This window comes from Prinia subflava, assembly GCF_021018805.1.
Source record: "Prinia subflava isolate CZ2003 ecotype Zambia chromosome W unlocalized genomic scaffold, Cam_Psub_1.2 scaffold_33_NEW, whole genome shotgun sequence".
NCBI lineage: Eukaryota > Metazoa > Chordata > Aves > Passeriformes > Cisticolidae > Prinia > Prinia subflava.
Window position 1 is genome coordinate 1,764,295 of NW_026960610.1, and position 24,832 is coordinate 1,789,126.

Here is a 24,832-nt window from a genome sequence, read left to right on the forward strand (position 1 = left end):
TAATGGCGGTACTTAGCGTCATTCCCTCCACCCAGCTACACCTTTGTCAATTTCTGAAAAGCAACAACAAGCCTGAGCCTGCCCGTTTCTAGGGCAAAACCCCTGCTTATAAGTTAACTGCATTTTATACTTATTTTCTTAACAAAATATAATCTAAAAACATGAATTATTCCCGGTCATCTATAACAGTTGAGATAATAGGGAAAGCAAAATCTGCCTATGCAAGCAAAGCAAAATAAGGAATTAATTAATTCCTTCCCGTTGGCAGGCAGATGTTTAGCCATCTCCAAGAAAACAGGGCTCCATCACATGTAATGATTTCTTGGGAAGACAAACACTGTAACTCTGAATCATCCTCCTTTCTTCCCTGTGGTTTTTTTATTGCTGAACATGATGGCATATGGTATGGAATATCCCTTTGGTAAGTTGGGATCAGCTGTCTCAGCTGTGTCCCCTCCCAACTACTTGTACATCCCCAGTCTACCTGCTGCTGGGGCAGTGTGAGAGACACAAAAGGTCTTGATGATGTTTGAGAACTGTTCAGCAATAGCTAAAACACTGGTGTATTATCAATACTCCTTTGGTCACAGAGCCAAAGCATAGCAGTATATGGGGTACTATGAAGAAATTTAACTCTATCCCAGCCAAAACCAGTATGCCTGTATACATAGGGAGGTGATGGTAATAAGGGAACAGATCCAGAAACTGTCAACTGTTATGTTTGGAGGCTAACTAGCTAAAGGCTTTTTAATAATATACTGGATTTCATTCCAAGTAATATGGTGATTTGTTAATTTTAAGGGATGTTAAGATCATGGCTGCCTTATCCAGATCAGGACTCTTCTGCTCAACTGCTGAAGCCCAGTCTGGGGACCTAGGGCCCATGTCCAGGCTGAGGGATGCAGCTGCCACTTTCCTGTTTGCAGGTTCAACCACTACTGAAGCTGAGCACATATTTTGGAGACCTGTACACACATGGAGGACACTGACACATGGCCCATCACACAGATGACCACAGATACAGTGCTGCCTTCAACAGCACCTACTTAGGACTTGCATAAAACATAAGTATAGGCAGCCAAGTTCCTTCCTTCCTCTTCACCTGCTAGAGATAAAAGGTTGCTGCTAGTGAAGGTACGTGATGCTCTCTAGATTCACAAGCGCACATGCATTCACTGTAGTCCTTTGAGTACTGACATGGCCCTCTTTGTCCAGTACCCCTGCCTGGATCCCAGGCATACTTACCTGCTTCACAGGTCTCCTATTTGCCAGCTAGTCCAGCTTGATGCTCACTAGCAAACACTCATGTCATCTCACAAGCACTCCACATCCACAAATCCCTCTGGGCATAGTAGCACAGACTCTTGCCTGCTTAATACTCCTGCCTAGACTTGAGGTTCTTCTCTACTCATTTTCTAGGTCCATATTGAAGTTTGCTAGCCAATACACATGCACACCAGGTTTGGGGAAGATGCAGGCAACCATTTCCTTTTCCTCAGCAGCTGGTACCAGGCACCACATGGGCTGTGACTGGTTGTTCTGCTTCAGCTACCAGTGCTGGACCCCTCATTCATGCTGATTTCCCCCCTGTTAGCTGTGTTTTGGGACACATACTGTTCCTGCCCCGGTGGCTGGAGGCAGAGACCATGACTCACTCTGGTAGCTGATCTTAAGACCCCACTCATCCCAGTAGCCAACACCACAGGCCAGGGGTACCTGCACCTCTGGTCTGGCTGGAGTAGCTGGCACCAAATACACTTATGACAGCTCCCCCAGTATCGGGCACTCCAGGCACAAAGTTTTAGTACCTACCCTAGGTCTAAAGAGCTATGGCCCCTCCAACTACTGATATTTGTTCCAGTAGCTGACACCACAGGCCACAGAGATACCTACAGCCCTAGTCTGACTCCAGTATCTGGCACCAAGTTTTGTTCATACATACACAGGTCTCACCAGTAGCTGGCACTTAGTCCTTGCAGCATACATACACATGGGATAGACAGTGACATTATGCAGAGATTGTTAAAATTTAATAAGAAGATATAGGAAGGCAGGGCAGACTGTGGTGATCAGGCTCAGTCAGACAAACATACTGACCACCTCTGTTTTACATGTGACCAGTCCACTTTATACACGTTTCTGTCTACCCTCCCCTTTGTTCCTCCTGGCTCTCCCTTCCCCCAATATTTCTCTTCATAGGTTTGTATGGTTCTATTGATTCCCTCACCCCTTCCAGTCTGGAATCTCCTCTCTAATTTACAGCCTTATCACTTGTAAAGTCCAGGTTGATATCCTTGGAAGTGTAGTTAAGACCTAGCATATACTTCGTCAAAGTTTCTCCTTTCTGGCTTATTAATGTGATCTGTCAAGCTTGAAGGCTGGCCTGCAGAACTGTTTGTAGTTGGTCTAATGTTGGCTAAATGCCAATGCACCCAGTAGAATTATTTACTCCTTTTCTGCTGCGAGATAGGATTAGGAGAAGAGCAAAGTAGGCTCAAACTTTGGAGGGCTTTGGTTTTGTCAGGCATGGAGAAGACTTAGTAGCTCCTCTTAGAAAAAATCATTTCTGTGGGTGGCTTCTTCCCTCCTCAATAAATGTCAATCAATGCAAAACCAGCACACTGTTGCAAAGGACTTTTAAGGCACACTTCTCTCAGGTGGTTGCAGTCATTGGGGGAAAAAATCAAAATAATAAATGAAGGTTGCTATGACAGTAAGTGTCCCTAGACTTTTTTTAAATGTGGATTTAGGCTTAAGAGGAAAACAAAACCATAATGCTCTCTCAAAATATTTGGTAGGAATAAGGAGTTTCTCTGCCAAATTTCTACTTATGTTCCTGTGGTGGGTGGTCTCAGTTGGGATACTTTAATAAATATTCACTTCTGTTTTCATTCTCCTTCCTACACTTCACTGGTGAGATGAATGAGAAGTCACTTGGGGATGCAAAGAGCAGTAAATGAACTTGATAATGTCATATGTAGATACATTCAAGCAGTAATCCTGTGTAATTAGACCTACTGTCTGTGCTGGAATTGACATATAAAGACAATATTGAAAGCTGAAACATTGCAGATAGGATTTGAAAATTTTACTTTTTGGTTTCCATGGTATTATTAAAAGCATAATTACAAGGAAAAGTGAGACTAAAAGATACTAAAATTAACAGCTGTTTGAACACATTTACTGTTTTAAATTGTGGCTGTTTAGGTGTAGGATTAGAATGTGATATTTAAGTATAAGAATCCATGTTAAGTGATCAACTCTGAATTGTGTTTTGTGATTTGTGTAAAGTTGATTGTGTTTGGGTTTTTCTTCTCACTTTGTTGTTTCAGATCTGTCCAATATGTGCAGCATTACCTGGAGGGGATCCTAATCATGTCACAGATGACTTTGCAGCTCATCTTACACTGGAACACAGAGCTCCTAGAGATTTAATATCCTTTCTTAAGTTGAGAGAAAAGGGATAGACTGTTCATTATGATGGCTGTAACTACTTGTTCTGACTTCTGTAGTCAAGTGGCTACATCAGTTTAGCTTATTTTTTAGAACTGGCGTTTAGTTATAGGGGAACTATATGTCTGAATTTTTTCTATGTGTGTGTGTATATATATATATCTCCATCAGACTATGAATAGGCTTTAGGTGTTGCTTGACAATGTGGGGGTGTGTTTTTGTTTTATTTCTGATAGCGAAAGCTTTTTAAGATCTTTCTGACACCCAGCTGCTTCTTTCTGCAATTTTTACCCTTCTTGGCCATTAGTTCTGATGTCATTTTGTGTCTGGGAAAGCAGCAATCCAGATGCAATGGTGTTTTATAGATAATTATAAGACTGAAAGCAGATTTCACCAAAAGTATGTGTTAGAGAATGCTTTGAACTTTGAAATTGAGGGATCTTAAATGTTTGATTAGTTTTATTACTGTATTTCAATAGGGGAGTTTCAGCCTCTTATTGACTTTTTAAAAGATATAACTAGAAGACCTATCAGGAGACTTCCTAGGGATTAGGGCTGTCTTTGTTAACTGCAAATTGTAGTGCTATAACTACTCTCAATGACTGAAGTGTTCAAACTGTCAGTTTCTTTGCACTTCTGAGTACAGTTTTCTTTCTGTTACTTGGTCTTAGGAATAGTAATGTGGCTTGTTTTTTGCTGTACAAATACTTACAACATAATTTCAGAAGATACTCTTCATAGAAGTACAGGCCATCATATAAAGCTCATTAAGTGATCGTTCCGTATCTCATTTTAAAAAATGCACTCCTAGTGTAATTTGATAGTGTACTTTTTTGTTCAGGTCTTATTAAAAAAAGGCAGCCTAACAACTCAAGTTCATTATATCTACTGCTAGCAACATTAGAGGAAATGGTTTCACTGTGGTTGTTGTCTGTATTTAAAGTTTTTATCATTGAAATTGTCAGTCCCAATTACACAGTGAAATTGACTTCCTATTGAAGTGGATGAGGTGTTTGATTGGAATTCATGCTTCTGGAGCTTTTACTTCCCCTCCCGCATAGGTGATGTCTTATAACTTTTAATTGGGAAATGTATGTTTATTACTAGCTACATAAGAGCTAAAGAAATCAGAATAATCTTTTCAGTTACTGAGTAAGGCCACAGTGTTTGTCATCACAAAACTGATGAGGGGAGTCTATATAAATAATTATAGGAAATGCATGTGAAAGTTTCTGTACAACATTAGCAATCAGTGTTGCCAAGTTCACAAAATTTGATAGAGTTTCTGGACTAGTTGTTCTGTGTTGTGTGTTATTTCACATCTTCTGACAGCTAAGACTAAAAGGAAGAAATGGGGCAGAGATTTCCCCCTGCCCAGTTCCTATCAGCTTAGGAAAGGATATAGTCTTCTGTGTAGCAGTTAGGAGGGTGTTTAAAGCTGTTTTAAATGGCTGCACATATTTCTTGTGAAGAATCCTGTGCAGACACTGCAAGATACCACCTTTATCCCTGGAGACTCTGGACAGCTCTTTAAATTCCAGTTTCTTTCTTAAACAATTTTCAACTGTTTTACTGTTTAAAACATGGCTTTAGTCTTGACCTTGTAAATGGTTCTAGCTTGGTTGTTTTCAGTATATGTTTGCAATGAGTTGAGTTCCAAATGCTTTTTTAACCCCATCATAGTTGGGTGAGACATCAATATACTCTTGACTAGTATATTTAAATAATGTTGTTTTTCTTGAAAACACTTTGAAAGATGCAGATAGCAAGCTACTACAATACTTTTCTAAATGATACCAAGGCTGGAATTTTTCAAAGTATTTATATTAAGGATGTTCTAGTTATTGTTGAAGTTTACTTTTAAAAAGATCAGAATCAGGGCATTTTTCTGTCAGATGGAGCTATGGAAAGCTTCCCAAACTGAGGGCAGCAGTCAATCAGTAAAATATTAGTGACAATGTTCTGTCACTACCAGTATCCAGTATCAACAGAGTCAAAGGAGGAACAAACCAATCTGTGCTAGACAAGTATATTTTGTCCCAAGGAAGATTTTCTCCCCCTCCTAAATCCTGCAAGGGAAATATTTTATGCTCTGTAGTATAATAGATTTAAAAGAGTCAATTCTTCCTGAAAGTATTTATTATAGTAACTGGATATTCTTACTTGCCAAAAGAAGTCTTAATTTTTCAGTCTTAAATTTTTCAATTCAGTAATATCGTGAGGAAATGAATTCTACACCATAATTGTGCATTGTGGGATAAGACGTTGGGCACCAGTCTGATGCAGATAATAGATTTTATACAAGTGATAAACATGCTGTTTTTGAAAATAAGAAAATTGGAGATAAGGTGAGCAAAAGCTACTAGTTTAGAAATTGGAAAAATATGATATGTATAAGTACATTATTTCCTAGTTTAGTAGTTAATTGCACTAGTGCTTCTTAAGGTAAAAGGAAGCTTTACCTAGACTGTCTTGGGAGAACACATTTGTGTGGTAAGAATAGCAATAAAATTTTGTAGATAATTTTCAGTATTTAAATACCTTTCTTTCCCAATTTTGGTGTTAAAATCCTTGTCTATTGAGTAATATGTTCTGCTGAATATGCATCATCAGTTGTAGCATTACCTAGTAGAAACTTTAATCCATAAGGCAGAAAATCCATCCTGACATTTTTTAAAACATGATAAAAAGCCTGGGAAAGATGAATTTGGTGCAAGGAGCCCTGAGTGCCTTGAGTTCACATCTATAGATCTGACTGGCACCATAGCTATAATTATATTGCGCTTATAAAGTTGAATCATTGTTTTATGAATGAGGAATGTGTTGCCCAATTATTCAATCTAGTAAATGTTCTTGCTTTTTAGTAGTTTATAGCAATAGACTTTTCTTAACTGCTTGGTTATGATGAATCTAGTGGTGTTCGGCACGTACGTAGAATGTTTCACCCAGGCCGAGGTTTGGGAGGCCCCCGTGCACGTAGATCAAACATGCACTTTACTAGCAGTTCCAGCGGTGGACTTTCATCTTCTCAGAGTTCATATTCTCCAAGCAATAGAGAAACCATGGATCCTATAGCTGGTAAGAGCTGTTACCACTGATTTTAGATCAGAGTCCTTAAATAGACTTTGAAACAAAGTCCATCATGAAAATGGTTGTCTTATTTTTCTGTTGGTTTGTTTTGGTTTTTTTTTAATGCTTCTCAGTGTCATAATTGATGGGTATTTGCTGATGAAAAGTATCCTTAATAGGATTGTCTACAGGGACTGAACCTGGAACTTCTGAAATGAAAAACACTGCCCCTTTAGCTTGTGCTTTTAGAGACTTCTAGGCTCATTCCCATGACTGACCTGTTCACAGGTGGCATCAAAGAATGGTTGACATTTGAAAGGACCTTTTAAGATCACCTACTACAACCCCATCCAAAGTGTCCCCCCCCCTGCCCCCAAGCAAGGCCACCTAGAGCAGGTTGCTCAGGACCATGTCCAGTCAGGTTTTGAATATTCTTACCAATGGAGTCCACAACCTCTCTGGACAGCCTGTTACAGAATTTGGTCACCCTCACAGTAAAAAGTGTTTTCTTGTGTTCAGAGGGATTTAATTTTTTAAAAAAATTTCTGCCCATTGCCTCTTGTCCTGTCAGTGGGCAATACAGTGTCTGGCTTCCTTTTCTTCATTTCCTCCCATCAGGTATTTATATACACTGTTAAGATTCCTCCCCCTTCAGCCTTTTCTTTTCCAGGCTGAAGAGTCCTAGGTCTCTTAGCATCTCCTCATATGACATGTATGCATGTATTTTTTAATTTTTGAGTGGGTGGACAGCAGGATGGGGACTAGGGGAGCAGAGTCCCTCCCACTGTAAGTAAAGATCAGGTTCATGACCACCTGAACAACCTGAACATACCTAAGTGTGTGGGACCTGATGAGATGCATCCTAGAGTCCTGAGTGAATTGGCTGATGTAGTTGCCAAGCCATTCTCCGTGATATTTGAAAAGTCATGGCAGTCAGGTGAAGTCTCCAGTCATTGGAAAAAGGGAGACATCACACTAATTTTTTAGAAGAGCAAAAGGGCAGCAAGTCTCAGGCCAGGTGCTACAGCGCATGCACCAGTGTAAAAGATGACTTCTAAGAAGAAAGTGTTATTAAAAGTCATCATCATTGGAGACTGGGATGGGAAAGACATCACACATGAACCAGTATGTGAACAAGAAATTCAGTAACCAGTACAAAGCCATGATAGGTGCAGGCTTCCTGACAAAAGAGGTCATGGTGGATGACAGGCTAGTGACAATGCAGATATAAGATACAGCACTCCAAGAACAATTTCAGTCTCTGGGAGTTGCCTTCTACAAGGGAGCAGACTGCTGTGTCCTGGTGTTTGATGTCATGGCCCCCAGCACATTTAAAACCCTAGACAGCCCAAGGGATTAATTTCTCATTCAGGCCAGTCCAAGAGATCCTGAGGACTCCTTTTTTTGTGCTGGGAAACAAGATTGACCTAGAAAACAAACAAGTCACCACAAAACAGGTGCAAGCCTGGTGCTACAGTAAAAACAACATCCCCTACTTTGAAATCAGTGGCCAGGAGGCTGTTAATGTGGAACAAGCTTTCCAGACGATTGCATGAAATGCACTTAAACAGGAAACTGAAGTGGAGCTTTACGATGAATTCCCAGAACACATCAAACTAGACAAGAATGACTGAATGAAGGCTTCTATAAAGAGTTGCAGCTGCTGAGGGGAAAGGGAGGGGTTGAGCATAGTCATTCCCAAATTAATATCACACTTAGGACCTCAAACACACAGTCCCTCTTCTGTGTTTAAAATGAAATTTTAAAAAAATTTCCATCTCCAGCTGCCAAAATCTACCCATCTCCCATAAGCATCTGAGTCCCACACTTCAGAGCTCATGTCCCCACATCATCCACATCACACTTCATGGTAACAGACCTTTCTCTTAGTTTAGAATGGAAACTCTCATATATGTTTGGAACTGAATCTAATTCCAGGTGTCCAATGGAGAGAAACTGTTTACAGGTAATCTGTGTAACAAGTTACATGTTTTTAACGCTCTCGCGTTTTCCACTGTGAAGGCTGCAACTGGAAAGGCTGATTACCCATAGTTCATTGCAAGCTCAGCACTCTGACTAGGTTGAGTTTTGTATCTCTGTTAATGCTTGTTACTTTTAACTAATCTGATCTTTTTACAGTATCCATGTATTATGTAATGCTTCCTTAGGAAAAAATCTTATAACACATGTTAATATATGCAACTGATTAAATTTTTATTAAAAGAGAGAACCCTGGATACTCCTGACCATTCAGCCTCATCTCTGTGCTTGGTAAGGTCATGGAACAGATCCTACTGGAAGCTATGTCAAGGCATATGGAAGGCAGAGATTAGACACAGCCAACATGCCCTAGGCAAGGGCAAATCATGCCTAACTAATCTACTGGCCTTCTATCATGGAGGGAATGCATTAGTGGACACGGAAAGAGCTACGGATGTCATCTATCTGGACTTCTGCAAGGCCTTTGATGCCGTCCCTCACAACATTCTTGCCACTAAATTGGAGAGAGATAGGTTTGACAGGTGGACTGTTAGATAGATAAGGAACTGGCTGGATGGCTGTATCCAAAGAATTTCAGTCAATGGCTCAATGTCCAAGTGGAAATCAGTAACAAGTGGTGTCCCTCAAGGGTCTGTATTGAGACTAGTACTATTTAATATCTCTATCAGTGATGCAGAGGGATTGAGTACATCCTCAGCAAGTTTGCAGATGACACCAAGCTGAGTAGAACAGTTGATTCCCTAGAGGGAAGGGATGCCATCCAGAGGGACCTTGAGAGGCTTGAGTAGTGGGGCTATGGGAACCTCATGAAGTTCAAGGCCAAGCTCTGGGGTCAGCAGTACAAAAAAGACATGGACCTGTTAGAGTGGATCCAGATGAGGGTCACAAAAATGATCAGAGGGCTGGAACACCTCTCCTATGAAGAAAGGATGAGAGAGTTTGGGTTGTTTATCCTAGAGAAGAGAAGGCTCCAGGGAGACCTTATTGCAACCTTTCAAGATATAAAGATATAAAGGGGAATTATAAGAACGACAGAGTTGTTGGGGTTTTTTTATGAGAGCCTGTAGGGGCAACAGTTTTGAACTGAAAGAGGATAGGTTTAGATCAGACATAATTTTTTTATACATAGTTCTTTAAATAATTTTTCATCTTCCCATGGGTTTTGAAACATGGGGTGCTTGTAATGGATAGCCCATGAAGCTTTTCAAATCAATACAATTTGTTCATGAATTTAAACAATGAAAGTTTTTAGAAAGCAAAGGAATTGATATACTGGTATTCAGGACATAATTATACTGTTGTGTGATATGTAAGCAGATTTCACTGTAGAAACTTCTCTCTTTTCTGGCAGAGCTTTTATCTCAGTTATCAGGCGTGAGACGTTCTGCAGGGCAACTCAATTCTTCTGGCCCTTCTGCTTCTCAGTTACAGCAGCTGCAGATGCAACTGCAGTTGGAAAGACAGCATGCACAGGCAGCAAGACAACAACTGGAAACTGCACGCAATGCAACTAGACGCACTAACACAAGCAGCATACCCACCACTCTTACACAATCTATAGCAGCAACCAGTACATCTAACACAGAAAACAATCATCAGACTATACAGAATTCCCAGTTTCTTCTTATGAGGTAATTTGGTTTGTGGTTTTAACTCTTCTTCCGTTTGTTTTCCCTGTCTTGTTGTGGACATAGACTTCAGTGAAACTGCTGCCAGATCACTAATGAAGTTTGTAGTTGAGACACTATGCTTTTGTTTGCATTTGTAACATCACCTTTTCAACCCTGCTGTTTGTTCCTAGGCAATGAATAAATATTGTTGTTTCTCAATTTGAAGAGAAACGTGGGATATTGCCTTTTTAACCTGTGTTTGTTTACTCTACTACTTCTGATAAGACAAGAGTCTTTACAATAATATGTTTCAAACTTTTATGCTGATAATGTGAAGGTAGAGAACTTTAAAGTTAGTTTTATTTAATAGGAAATGAATCTTTAATGTGAAGGTTGAATAGAGGTTTATATATAAAATATTTTGGATAAAAAAACAAAGAAGAATTGTGCTATTAATAACCAGCATGCATCTGTTTCAGAAAGTATAGTTAGATCCTACAGTTCTATAGAACAGAATAGTTCAGTTGGAAGAGACCTACAACCATCATCTAGTCCATTCTACTATAGAAGAGTTGCCCACTCTCATTCCAGCTCTTTTTGGAGGTTTAGAATATTGATTTTCTGGATTCAAGGGGGAGGATGGTTTTCAGTTGCATGTTGAGAAAGAACAAAAGCATTTAAACAGTTTCTGTGTCTAGAAACTGGGGTTGTGATAAGTTATTGCTCTCATACTGATTTCTGTCAAAACTTGTGATAATATCTCAATCCAAAGCTTTTTGGAAATCATACCTTTAAGGAAAGTATCTGCAAATGTCACTCTTGTGAGCTAGGATAGAACTGAAGCAAGCAATTCTCTTGCTTCTGTTAGGTGATGGTGCATGGACTGATAAGTGAAGGAAATGATGTACTGTGCTTTGGGAATCTCTGGGCATTATGTGTGTAGTAATGTATTTTGTGTCATGCTTGCATTTAGAAGTTGTCCTGGGGACAAAATGAGCACTTAAGAGATGACTAGAGAATTTTAATGCCCCTTGAAACAAAATCCCTCTGAGGGGAAAAATCTTCAGAAATAGATTTTTTTCCCTTCAGCCTTAGAATATACTTCTATGAAGGATTTTTTTGAAGCATCTAGGAATGAGTTTTTTAAATGTTTGTATTTTTGCATTAGGAGTGCCAGATATTTCAGATCTGTACATGTCAAGAGAAGTGCAGCAGTACCCAGGTTGTTTCTCAAAGGAATGGCTTTCACATGTTATTCAGCATGCATCAGTCCAACTGTTTAGGCAATTAACAAAAGCCCATTTTGTTGATGATACTACTAAGCCTGTCTTATCTTTCTGTGTTGCTCTGCAGGTTGAATGATCCTAAGATGTCAGAAGCAGAGCGTCAATCAAAAGAAAGCGAACAGGCAGATCGCAGCTTGTTTGTTCAAGAGCTTTTACTGTCCACTTTGATGCAGGAAGAAAGTTCCTCCTCAGATGAGGATGAACGGGGAGAGATTGCTGATTTTGGTGCTATGGGCTGTGTAGATATTATGCCTCTAGATGTTGCTTTAGAAAGCCTAAATTTAAAAGAGAATAATAAAGGAAATGAGCCTCCTCTTTGATGGCATCCCACTTTGCAGACAATGTCCTCTGTGCTGTATTTGCCAATGAAAGTGGACAACAACTATCTTGGGTTTGTTTTGGTGATTGTAATTTCAGGTCTGTCACTTGTTACATTGTGTACATTCAAAGGAAAAGAGAAAAGATATATATGATAATCATTTCCACTTAACCAATTTTTACTTTTAGCAGATAAATATAGGTTGCAGTGCAGAGAAAAAAAAGCTCTGTGTCCTGTAGCTTGACATGCAAAGAAGCTCTCCTAATGCTCCACATTCAAACTGAAGAGGAAAAAAATGAAAAAATCTCTAATGAAGCTGCTGTGTGTATTTATGAATATTAATGAATAAAACTTGCTTGGATGGTTTACCTTAACTACTGCATGATTTTTATTTCAGTGTGCATGAGTGTTAGTGACCTTGTAATTTTAAAAAATCTAAGTACAAGGAGTAAAACTATAAAACACCAAAGCTTTCCCATTATTCAAAGGTAATGTGACAAAAAAAAATTAATGCTCACTAGCAGTTTGCAGCCATGAAGTAGCCTTAGAGTAACACATTATCAATGACCTTTTTATGTGCTCTCCCTGCATATTAATGAAAAATCTACAATGGGCTATATTTTTGCTTACATAGTGTGATGTCTTGCTGTATTGTGGCCACTGTGTTGCCCTGTTAGACATCATATCCAAATGGAATTGAACTTTGTAGTCAGCTGTAGGAGACAAAAAAGAAGGACCACTACTGGAATATACTACAAAGGGCTTCTGTGTGCCCTAACACCAAATTTTGTTCAACTTTCTTTAAAGTTTTCCTTTAAGTGTTAAATATACCTTATTTAGGTATAAATTATTCATATATTCACTGGTGGGAAGGGTGTATTAACCTGGATTATGTTGTTTTAGTTTTAAGACTTCATAGTCCTTATAATTTTGAGTTATTTATGTATTTTCTTCATAGTTTACAGACACTCCTTAGTATTAGGAGAGACTGAGGATTTGACTTCACAGGTATCTCTGTATGTTACAATTTGAATTCTTAATGCTAACTTCTTATCTATCTTGGTGAAAGAAACGTGACACTTGGTCTGGATGAGATTTTGGGTCTTGAATAGAAACATGATGGGTTGCAAACTAAGCATGGGATGTGCTCAGCAGTCTGGCCTTAGCACACAAAGGTAATATTTTAATAGTGATTCTACACAGAAAGTACCAGCGTGATTGCTCATTTGACATGCAGTGAGACTGGAAAAACTGTGAGCTTTGACAGTACCTCTAACTTGTCTATCTCCCTCTGTCTTTTAAAGAAATGAGAGCATTTTTTTAACCTGTCTTGGGCATATTATTTAAGGGTATGGACTGTTACAGATTACTTACGGATACTGTAGCTTGCCTCAAAAGCCAAGTGTCTACACGTGCATGCATTTCTGTCTTGGGGCCCCTGTCTGTTCACAGAATTGTGGAATGGTTGAGATTGGAAGGGACATCTGAAGGTCCCCTGGTCCAACCTCCCTGATCAAGCAGTGCCTCCTAGAGCTGGTTACCCAGGATCATGTCCAGGAGCATTTAGAACATCTCCAAGGAGGGAGACTCCACAACTCCACTGGGCAGCCTGTTCAAGAGCTCAGTCACCTGTTGCCATGAATTTTCCTGGTTTGCTAAGCGTTCATATTAAAGGAGAAACGTGCAGTTTCTCACGCTGGTGAATTGTAAACACAGGACCATGTTTTGTAAATATTGGCAATGTTATGAATACTTTCTCCAAGAGAAGGGGAGGCTGAATGACAGCCTCCTGGACCAATGTGACAGGAGAGGTGGCAATACCCTTCTCCAATCCATGGTCACCTTGACACAGATATAAAATGGAAAAATAAACTAAGGGCAGGTCTTCTGCCCTGCTGCTCTGATGCACCCAGATCTGTGTCCCCAGTCGGTGTTCCTGGTTGGGCCTCCACGGTGATAACTGGCGCCCACGTGGTCAAGTTGCAAGCTAGTGAGGAAAGAAAAAAGAAGAAAAAAAAAAATCTGCCTTCTACAGCTGCAAAAAGAAGAAACCCACGATGTTCTCAGAGGAACGGTTGATGATGGAACTGCTCCACTCCTTTTTGTTGTCCTGTGACGCTGACTTGACCAGGAAACACGTGAGAGAACTGCTTAGCTGGGGAAAGAAACTTGGAATTTTTTATACTGCTGAAAAGGCACTTTATATTGGCCCATGGAGAACCCTGGGAAAAAGCCTTTTCTCTGCCGTCCTTGACGGAAACTCTAAGGCAGGCACTCTTTTACGGGCATGGACAACAGTCTTCCCACTTCTAAAAGAGGCTGGAGAGGACTTTGAAGTTGATTCTGGGCTTTCGACAGGAAGCAGGACTGGCTCCCCTGTGAGCTCCGTCGCTTCTGACGAGGATTGCTCTGATGCAGGGTTAGAGCCGATGCAGGAGACCCCCACCCCCGTGTCGGGGGTTGGGCGCGCCCAGCGGGGTTTTTGGAAGGGCGGGGAAGCTTTTTTCGGTCCGCTCCCGGCGCGGTTTGCCGGGCGGGGAGCTGGGGTGCCGAGGGGGCGGAGCGCTCGGCCTCGGGTCCCACGCCGAGCGCGGGGGATCGCCCGCGCCGCCCCGGGCCGCCGTGCCGCGGCGACCCCCCCGCTGCCCACCACCGCTGCGGGGTCCGCCCCGCAGCTGCCGCGCGGAGCCGCGCCGCCTCGGGCCCCCTGCGGGGAGCCGGGGGGGCCGCCGTGCACGCCGCCCCTGGCGCTGCCGGCGCCGCCCCCTGCCGCCGCCTCCCCGGCCCGCCCCGCCCCGCCGCGACCTGCTCCGCGCAGGATTCGGCAGGCGAGAGCGGCGGGGACGGCCCCTCCTTGCCCCGTCCCCCCGCCGCGCCAAATGCTGTGCGCGGGGTCGCCGCCGCCGGCGGTCCGTGCGGTGCCCGCAGCGGAGCCGCCGCCGCCGCCCGCCGCGCCGCGCCCCGCCCCACGCGTCCGGTGCCGGTCCGGCGCCGCGGGGGGAGGGCTGGGCGCAACGCTGCCCGCTGCTGCGGGGCCCCCCGCGATGGACAGCCCCCCCGCGCCGCCGCGCGGCACCGCCGCGCGCCCCCTCCGTTCAGAGGGGACGGGGCCGAGCGCTGGAGCCGCAGAGCTGCTGCCGGCTCTGGCCCCGGCCACCGACCCATCGGCTGATGGAACAGGAGCTGAAAGCTGTGGCCGATCGGCCACGCCTCCCTGCCCAGCGCGACAATCGCCCCCCCGCTCAGAGAGGAGTCTGAGCGACTCAATGTCCCCCGCCCGCCCCCCCTACGGGGCCGGGTCGGCTGTGGGAGATGATAACGGGGAAAAAGCGTTGTCTGATGTGCACGCTTTCCCTGTCGTGAAATCGGATGAGGCTTTTAGTCCGGCATCCCAGGTGAATCAGGCTGCTGACCTAACGGAGCTGCTGCCTGAAGATGCAGCTTTGCCCGAGCCAGTTCAGGGACCTGTGGACGTGGGTCCGCAGCATCATAGCCATGATGACCCATCATGGGCAGTCCCGCTTCCCTTATCAAGGGACGTGGCAGAAGATAATATAAGCTTCACTGAGGCAATTCAATGGATCAGTGCAGAATTTGAGAATCTGATCTTTCCTTATGTAATAAGAGGTCTTGCAACAATGATGCTTGAACCTCAACAGGTTTTTACCTTTGAAAGAAATTGGAAATTCCTAGCTGGACAAATGGCTGTCGAAAATAGCCACCTGCCTCGAGATGATCCCTTGTTTGGGGTCGGAGTTGACCTACTTATGGGGAGGAGTCAATATGCTTGCCCTGATGTGCAAGCTGGCCTTTCTTTCAGGGTTTTAGATTCGTGCAGATACATAGGGATATCTGCATTGATAAAAACCAAGTTATCCTTCTCCCCAAAGGAAGACTTCTTAGACATAGCACAGAAGCCAGAGGAAGCTTTTAATGAATTTATATCGCGTCTGATGCATTTTTTAAAGACGAGAGTCAAGGATATAACTTTGACAATGATAATTTTGGAGCAATTAGCAAGAAGCTATGCTAATTCTGCTTGCCAGAGGCTCCTGGAAACCATTCCAGAGACTTCTACTGTCCTGGAGATGGTCCAGACCTGTGCAGTTCTAAACACCTGTGATTCTATGGTGATGACCCCAACGGCTGCTTCACAGCCGGCTGAAAAGAGGCGGAATGATGGACATGAGACACAGGCAGATATTCAGCCTAGTGGAGAACAGGAAAAGGAGGCACAGAAAGTGACTCCCTTGTTTTTCTGCGCACAAGGTGTGGGTCCAGACCATACTGCAGAAACTTGCAAAGCAGTGGGTCATGCCGAGCCCACGCCAAGCCCGAAAACTCGGAGAAGAAGAAAAAGAAGAAGACATCAGGGGGACGAAACAGTTTCCCAAGCTCTAGAACAAGAGCAAAATTCTCTGGCTGGTGTACAGCCATCATCTCAAGTGTAGGAAGTGTTGATGTTGCCACATAGCTATGGTCAGTTTTCCTTGGACCTTGCAGTGGGTTTCTACGTCCACATCCTATGTTGCATGCATTCTTTGAGAAAAAGTCAATTGCTCAATTTGTGTTTTCTAAGTTCTCTATCCTCAGGTTCTGGGATCTTTGCCATGGAGGTGGCCGCTGAAAGTCTGCTGAGCTGCCTCAGGTGCATTGGACTGATCCTGTTTGATCCTGAAACCTTGTGCACCCTGTGCCACCCTAGTGCCACCCATCAGAGAAGCCTCTTCGAGATCTGATTAACATGGACACAGACTGGCATCTTCTCTTTTCCTATATGGCCTCCATAGAGACTTTGGATCCTGTGGAGCTGCTGGACAAGGACAGACTGAAGCAGTGTGATGCTGAGAGCCAGCGGACTGTTAATCATGGACTCAGAGGAATTGTTTGCTATGGCTCAGTTTTATGTATGGTAGCCATTGTGACCTCTGTGGGGAAAGGGCACGTTGTTTGGGGGTTGTGGTTTTGGGACAGAACTTTTGGGGTTCAGAATTTTCAATTGAGTGGTTAAATCTTTCTTGGAATGCTCCTGCCTTTTGCACCGTATATTCCCTTGTATCTTATAAAAATTTAAAAATATGAGGGTGTTGGTTGAATTATGTTAGACTATGCTCGAGATATTTTGAGCAGGTTATTGCAAGGGGTTCAGGGTGAAACCCTGGGTAGCAAAGGCAGAATCAGACCAACATGTAGCCCTCACACCGTCACCTAAATGAAGGTCGGTGAACTTTATACAGGTTTTTTTTTCTTTCTTTTTTCCTGTCATAGAATTGTTCATTTTTCTTTTTTTGTTTTCTTTTTAATATACTTAAAAGGGTGAGATGTTGCCATGAATTTTCCTGGTTTGCTAAGCGTTCATATTAAAGGAGAAACGTGCAGTTTCTCACGCTGGTGAATTGTAAACACAGGACCATGTTTTGTAAATATTGGCAATGTTATGAATACTTTCTCCAAGAGAAGGGGAGGCTGAATGACAGCCTCCTGGACCAATGTGACAGGAGAGGTGGCAATACCCTTCTCCAATCCATGGTCACCTTGACACAGATATAAAATGGAAAAATAAACTAAGGGCAGGTCTTCTGCCCTGCTGCTCTGATGCACCCAGATCTGTGTCCCCAGTCGGTGTTCCTGGTTGGGCCTCCACGGTGATAGTCACCTTCATAGTGAAAAAGTGTTTCCTGATTCTCAGATAGAACCTCCTATGTTACGTGTGTCCATTGTCTCTTGTCCAGTCGCTGAGCACCACTGAAAAGAGCCTGGCTCCATCTTATTTTCACCCTCCCTTCAGGTATTTATATACATGGATGAGATGCCCCCTCAGACTTTCTCTAGAATAAACAGTCCCAGCTCTCAGCCTTTCCTCATAGGAGAGGAGCTCTAGTCCCTTGATCATCTTCATGGTCCTTGGTTGAACTGTCTCCAGCATGTCCACGTGTCTCTTGTAATGAAGCACCTATGTGTAAGTCAGCACAGAAAGGCAACTGGAACAACCACAAATGTATGACTAAAACACAAAGAGTAAAATTTTTACTGTTACCTTGCTGACCCAGGGGATTCCTGAAGCAACACCCAAGCAGAAGCACACAAGTGGAGAGACAGACCGTTTAACTCAGTCCATGACAGAGGATCACTGGCTGCTGTTCACACTGGTTTATCAAGGGTTATTCCCAGCTGCAAGGTCACTTGAGTGATTTAAAGTCTTCCTTGCCAGTCTTCCACTTTTTAACCTATTCATCCCAACATTACACCCCCTCACTCAAGACACCAATGCTGCTGGGGCTAGAAATGTGGGACAGGGAATTTACAGAGACACTTTAAAAAGCATACGGAAAAAGGAATAAGCATCTAATGCCTTAAGTGTCCCACCCTTCTTGGCAGGGATGTAAACCACTCAGCTAGCCAGGCACCATGAATAGGTTGTGTTATTTGATGTATTAAGTCCTGAAGATGCTGAATATCATCCTCTATGCCAGCTGATTCAGCAGTCAGGTCGAAGCAGCCTTCAAACTCAACAGCATTTAAGGTGTTGAAGGGGGCAGTAGTTTATCAGTAATCAATGTTCCTTGGTGTACAGCAGTTACTCACAAAGTTATGGCAATAATTGCCTTGGATGTCCACGTTAAACTTTGCACCAGGGCACATGAGGTGCTCTATAGTCACTACTCAGAAAGAATAAGTTAGTTACAGTAAAAAACAACCACACACAGGTATTTACAAAATGATCTTGCAGAAAGGTATCCAAGGTATGTGCTCATAGTACTGTCATGATCCAATCGTGATGGTTCATTTTGATTTCAAAGTGCAAAAAGAGGCAAAGAGAACTTAGTTTAAGTAAAATCAATGTATCTTTTATTGATACCCACAATTATGCGATAGAGGAAAAAGGAAAGAGAGAGAGAGAGAAAAGAGGAAAGAGGGGGTTATAGCTACCAACAGCAGACGAGAGTCCTCGTGATGCGGAGCCAATAGACCACCTTCGCAGTCTTTGTGGTGTGCGCCAATAGATCCGTCTTGTCTGCCGGGGAGATCTCAGAGACTCTCTTTTTTGGGGAGCTTATTATAGTCCTTTTTCGGGGCGAGGGACAGCAGGCCAGGAACAGGGGGGAGACCTCATAAGTGTTGCAGGTTTTCTTGCACAGTGAAGAAGCAGAGCAGGCTGGACTCTGTGGTATAGCACAGTCAGTCCAGAGCAAACACAGCTCCACAAACACGGCTCAGATACCGTGACAGTCCCATTGTTTCTGCATGGGTTTCTGAGGGGATGTCTTGGTCCAGTGAATGCACCTGCGAGAGAAACCTGGATCCCACCTCAGTCAGGCGAGAACTCCTGTGTCGTTGTTTAGGGTCCTTGGGGTCTCAGCCTCTGTCCTTGTTCGACAGACGCGAGGCAGATGAGGGATCTTCAGACCGACTCTCACAAGCACAAGCCCATGAGCCAACATGTGATAAGGGAGGAAAGTAGGAATGTTGTCTCCTTCCAGTAATACATATGCTGTTGCTCCAGCTCCTTCTGCTAAAATTATTCCAGGCCTGGTAGCTTGAGATGAGGTGATAGCCCACACAGATTGAAGAGTTTTGGCTTATGTTTTTTTCAGATCAAACTTCATTTTGATGTTGAGTTTGTGTTGAAGATACCTGAAATTCGAGAGCTCAACAATATGATATTGACATAGTATATAGAATAAGGGGAAAAGTCAGAGTACAGAACCACACTGCATTGTCAGGGGTTATTCCATGAATGTTCACATCTAGATTAATAGGTTGCGGTCCTACCACAGAATCTATTGGTATAAACAATTCCATTTCCCCTGTGCCTAATATTTTGGGAAAGACACCATCTGAAAGAACTTCAGTCTTCACTGTGTTTTGTACTGGCGGTGTACAGTCATGCCATTTTGTCCTGTGATTCTTCCATTTTCTTGCAGTGCCCAAAATATAGCTTAAATTCATTTTTCCATCAGGGTATAATGTATAGCAGTCTTATAATCCCTTGAGTCAAAATACTACCGTTTTTAAAAACCTTTCATCCCAGTCATCTGCCATAATCCCCACAAGGCTATATCATCCGTAGTTGTTACTTGTAATTCAAAAGAATATCCTTGCCTAGGAGTGTGTAATTGAGCATGTTCAGTCAAAACATTTTGGCAGGCATTGGAGGCCTCTTGTTGTTTTGTCCATTGCCAAACAACTTTCTTCCTAGTCCATTTCTGGTGTTTTTGCGTTTGCCAGGCAGTGCCTCATGGTGATGTGGCAGGTGGGGTGGAGACGGAAGAATTTTTTTTGCATAGGCACTAACTTTTGCCAATGATGAAACACTTCTGATGCTGTGATCCCATTTATTTCTGATGGTGGGGCATCAGCTTGCACAAGATCATTCTACATTTGTTTACTTGTCACCTGTGAAGTAACTCTTTGGTTTTATCAGCTTATTTTCATTCAGCACCCACACAGCTGGTTCCAAAATCAGAGCCCAAATTTCCCTCAAGGTATTTGCTAGGGTATCTATATTACCAGTATCACTCATGACTGCTGCTTGAATCAAGGGTTTCAGTGAAACATGCCTCACTCAAAAGCTGCATTTTTATACTTTTTGTTAATGCAGCACCATCCATATCAACAATTGACAGAGAGACAGGGAAGACTGACTGGTGATCAGAATCCATTTCTTACTGCGAGTTACATATGCTTATATACCATTCTAGGAAGGCTAGCAATTTTTTACTACAATGATTAGGTTAAACATCACACAAACTTATACATTTTGCAACATCTCTTGCTTGCAGAAGTTGATTCAATCTTTTCCTGTTGCCAGTCTTGATCCAATCTTCTTGTAATCTTCAAAGCTCTGTTTGTTTTTGCCAAGGCATCTTGGTTATCAAACTGACTATGCTAAATAAATTCACCGTACTCTATCCTGTGGGCCCCAATATCTCCTACATCTCCCACGTTTCTGTTAAGTTTATTAATTTTTTACACACTGTAAAATACAAGGAATAATTAAAACAATATATAATATAATGCCTAATACATATAAGCCTATTTTAACTAAATTTCTAATCCACCCATTGAGTCTCCAATCTCCTAGGAGTTGATTCATCCAATCAAACCCATCATCTGCTTGCAGTTTGTTTACATCCTCTTTCAGGGCTGATGCTTCAGCTCTCATCACGATTCCTGCAACATAAGTTGGATCTGTTACTAGATTAAAAGGAAGAGAAAATTATTGAAAAGCTCTGACAACAGCAGCAAGTTTAACAATTTGGGGGGATCCTTCAAATGTCGATACATCTGATCTTTAGGCACTAGAAAAGGAGTCTCTCCATACTTCCACTGATTTATGAGAGTGACCAGAACCATCTGTGAATATTGTCATAGCTTGCAAAGGAATCTCACTTCTTGGCTTTGGGAGCAAATTAAAATAACACCTTAACATTTTGTGCTTAGGCGGATGGATAGATATCTGCCCTGGGTAATCTGCTAAAGCAATTTGCAATTTCTCAGATTTCTGTAGCAACCAATCCAAATAGAACACTGTAAGAGGTAAAAAGATACGGTCAAAATCCCTTCCAGCCAAGGAGGTCAGTCTTTGACAAGCTTTGACAATTAACATGGCCATAAGTTCATCTTGCATGGAAATAGTCTTGGGCATATAAGGCAAAAAGACCATTCAATAATTAGCAGAGGGTCTGTTTTTTCTGAGTCCCACTGAAATATTAAGGCATGTGGCTGTCTATCAGGGTTTAAAATTATTAACTATAGTGGTAACTCTGGAGCCCAGTGAGCTGATTGCCTCTGTGAGATAGCATCAGCTACTTTTTGAAGCGCAGCTTGTGCCTTCATGTTTAAATGCCTAGGTGATAGGAGGTCAGGATCTCCCTCTAATAGAGCAAACAATGGCTCCAAATTTGCATTTGAGATTCTGAGCAAGAGATGAGTCCAACTTATGGTCTCTAGTAATTTTTGTGCATTGTGCAGTTTTGATTTCAGTTAAAATTTGCAAAGGTTGTACCAAAATAGAGTGCATTCCTATGCGTCAGCCCAGATATTTCCATGGGGATGTCCTTTGAACCAAAAATCAAACTGGTCAGCACAATCTTTGTCAAAAGCATGTAAGTTTTGCTTAATTCTAGGGGGATATTTATGTTGAAAAATCATGGATGTGTTTGGGATTAAAAGGGATAATCACCCAAGGCTGCATGGTTCTCCTTTAATATGTCATGGGATGGCAGGCTAAGCCCTATCCCCACAAATTAAAAATACTCCAGGAGGTAAAAGTAATGGAGCATTGGTTGAGCGAGAAATAATCTTGGATGTATACTTGCACCAAGTGCTTGCGTTTCTATACACAGGGTGATGAGGAGAAACATCCTTAGACTGATTTTTCCCAGAATAATTAAACCTTACACAAAGATTTCTTTTCACTGAGCCCAGGAGTTCTAACTCTTGAGGCTCAAGGGATGCCAGGGAGAGAGAAGTGATCTGTTGTCGAACCCTGGAAAGACTGGGGACTAGAGTAACGTGAGACCAAACCAGTATGGTTTCCAGCACGAACTCCGCTTTATTCCGCGAGATGGCCGGTTAAGTACAGAGCAGATAGTTTACAGTAGCAGGTGCATTGTGATAGGCGGTTGTCACCCTGGTTTTGAAGACTTTTTTAAGCCTTCTGTTATGTTCTTCATATTGGAGTCAGAAGTTTCACCTTATCACACCTTCTACTATAAACACTGGCCATGTTTTGCTAACTGTCTTTTATTGTTTACATATTTCTAGGTAGGAGGAGAAATGTGATTGACAGTTAGCTCGACCAACGTGGATTGAGAGGTGGAATTCCATCCTCCAATCCACGGGCACCATGGCAAATGTATAAAACTGGGTTTTGTAAATAAACTCGCTCTCTTTTCCTGCTTCGCTCACCAGCGTGTCCTTGTGTGGTTCTTCCCGTGTCCACTGTGACATCTGGTGACCCCGACGTGTGTGGTAGGACTGTCTGGGTGAGCTCTGTCGGGCCCTTCACTCCTTGCCTAGGCTCTGTGGCTCTGTAGTGCCTTTCACTCCTTCCCTAGGCTCTGTGGCTCTGTTTGGCGGGTTTACCCCCCCCTTTTTTCTGCTGCACAATGTCTTTCGATACGGTCTTGAAAGAGGACTCCATAGTTTTGGAGGTCTGGAAGTCTATTGTAGAACTAAAGTACGTTCCTGTTTCCTGGGCAGAACTTCAGGGTTTGTTGGAATGGGCCCAGGGGCGTGGCTTCTTTAGCGATCCGGCGGACGCATTTTCTGGGGAGGTGTGGGGCAGTTTGGGGAAGTGCCTCAAGAACCTTCTCTCTTCCCCCCCCGTCGTGCTGGAGGCAGCCAGGTTGTTGGTTGTGTGGGGAGAGATTGATCTCTTCTTTCGGAAAATGGATCCCGCTAGCTCGGAGATCTCGGCAGATTCTCTGAGCGACCCTCCCTCTCCGGTGGTAGGTGGGGGGCCGCAAAGGGACGCGGCCGCGGTGTCGGACGTGGGATCTCCGTCCGAGCTCGATCCCCTGTCTCCGAGGTCGGAGGATTCTTTTCCTCCCCCTTCGGCTGATGCGCTGGAAGATTTGTTCCTCTCCGATTCGGATTTCGAATTTTTGGGGAACAAGGGAAGCCTGAACCCGCCCCGGCCGTTCGAACAGCGAGAGGGCGGGGCCCCGCAGTCGTCACGGCCGGCCCCGCCCACTCATGCCCCACAGCTCCGGGGAGTGGGGATGGAAGAGCCTTCCATTCAGGCCTTCCCAGCACTGACGGGCGGGGAGGAGGCCTCGGCGCGGGCCCCGCCCCTTGTAGAGCATGATTCTGTTACCACGCTCTGCCCGAAATGCGGAACTTCCACGACGTATCCTCTGGATACGTCAAGGGTGGAGCCGCCCCCCGCGCAGCCCCCCTTGGGCGCCGAGGGTGGCTCCTTGGGCGCCTCTGCGCCTGCGCCGCCTCTGCAGAGCGTGGAGGGGGCGGGCGCCGCTGGAGGCGGGGCCTGTATCGGCTCTTCGCCGGCCCCCGTCCTGTTGGGTGGGCAGTCCGTGCATTCCCTGTCGGGGGGGCTGCCGCCTGCTATTGGCCGGCGGAGCCTCGGTGAAACCTTACTCGGCGGGATCCCGGACCGAGCGGCGGCTGGCTCGGGCAAGGGCGGAGCGACGCCGATCCCTGCTCCCTTCCTGGGTCCCCCCCCCACTGCACCGGTCGCGCCTGCGGTGCTGAGCACGGCGCGTGTAGAGGGTGCAGTCCCGCGAACCGCGCCTGCGCCGCTGATCGCGGCGCGAGACGGGGACGCAGCCCCGCGGGCAGCGCCGGTGCCCGCCCCCCGTCCCCCCCCTGCTCTGAGTGCGCAGGCGCCCTTGAGCACGGCGCACAGTGGAGCGAAAGCTCCGCCAGCCGCACCCGTCCCAGCACATTGTAATCTGCCTGCACGGGACTCGGGGGTTCTATCGGAACCTACACCTACTGAAGAGCCCTGTACCCGTGCTGCGGCGGACGCAGGCACCGCCGGGGCTGCGGAAGCACCAGCGGGCCCGCCCCCGCAGCCTCCCACCGGCGCTGCGCCTGCGATGGGAGCAGGCGCTACAGTTTTTAAATTCAGCGCTGGTGGGGACGCAGCTGGGGTCCGGCCGGCCCTTCCCAGGGCCAAGAGACCCCGCGATCTGGGATCCTCCACCTGGACACTCCCTCCTTGTAATGTCACAGTGCGGCCAAAGGATAAGCAGCAATTTTGGGGGGCAGTTAAAGTCAAGACGGAGGAAGTGATGGACTGCATGTATACACATTGTCCTCCGGAGTCTGAAAAGATTAGCGCTACTGCTGTTGTTTCTGACGCCGCTGGACCTCCGGTGTCTGGCATTCAGCTGGCCCCCAGCCAAGTGTCTGCCTCTGTCCCTGTGGACTCCACGGGACGGGATGTGGCAGGTCCTGCCACCCTACCAGGAGGTCTCCAGGCTTTCCCTGTCATAACAGGTGTTACCCATAACACCCACCAGCCTTTGCATTGGAAAGCCTTGATGGACCTTCGTGATAAGGTGGGGAAATATGGCCTGGGGTCTAGTGAAGTAATGCAGATGCTCAGGTTTTTCAGCGGTCAT

The 24,832-nt window shown here is 44.3% G+C and overlaps 1 protein-coding gene and 1 pseudogene across 1 annotated transcript in view; both read left to right on the forward strand.

The window, feature by feature from the left end:
- LOC134565070 (E3 ubiquitin-protein ligase KCMF1-like) overlaps positions 1 to 11,624 on the forward strand; it is a 113,287-nt gene extending 101,663 nt beyond the window's left edge. Inside the window, exon 4 of the mRNA XM_063424447.1 lies at positions 11,487 to 11,624. Within this exon, the coding sequence (XP_063280517.1) occupies positions 11,487 to 11,495 (9 nt within the window). The 3' untranslated portion in view covers positions 11,496 to 11,624. The remainder of the gene's footprint in view (positions 1 to 11,486) is intronic.
- Positions 6,538 to 9,868, forward strand: LOC134565069 (ras-related protein Rab-7a-like; annotated as a pseudogene).
- Positions 11,625 to 24,832: the final 13,208 nt, after the last annotated feature.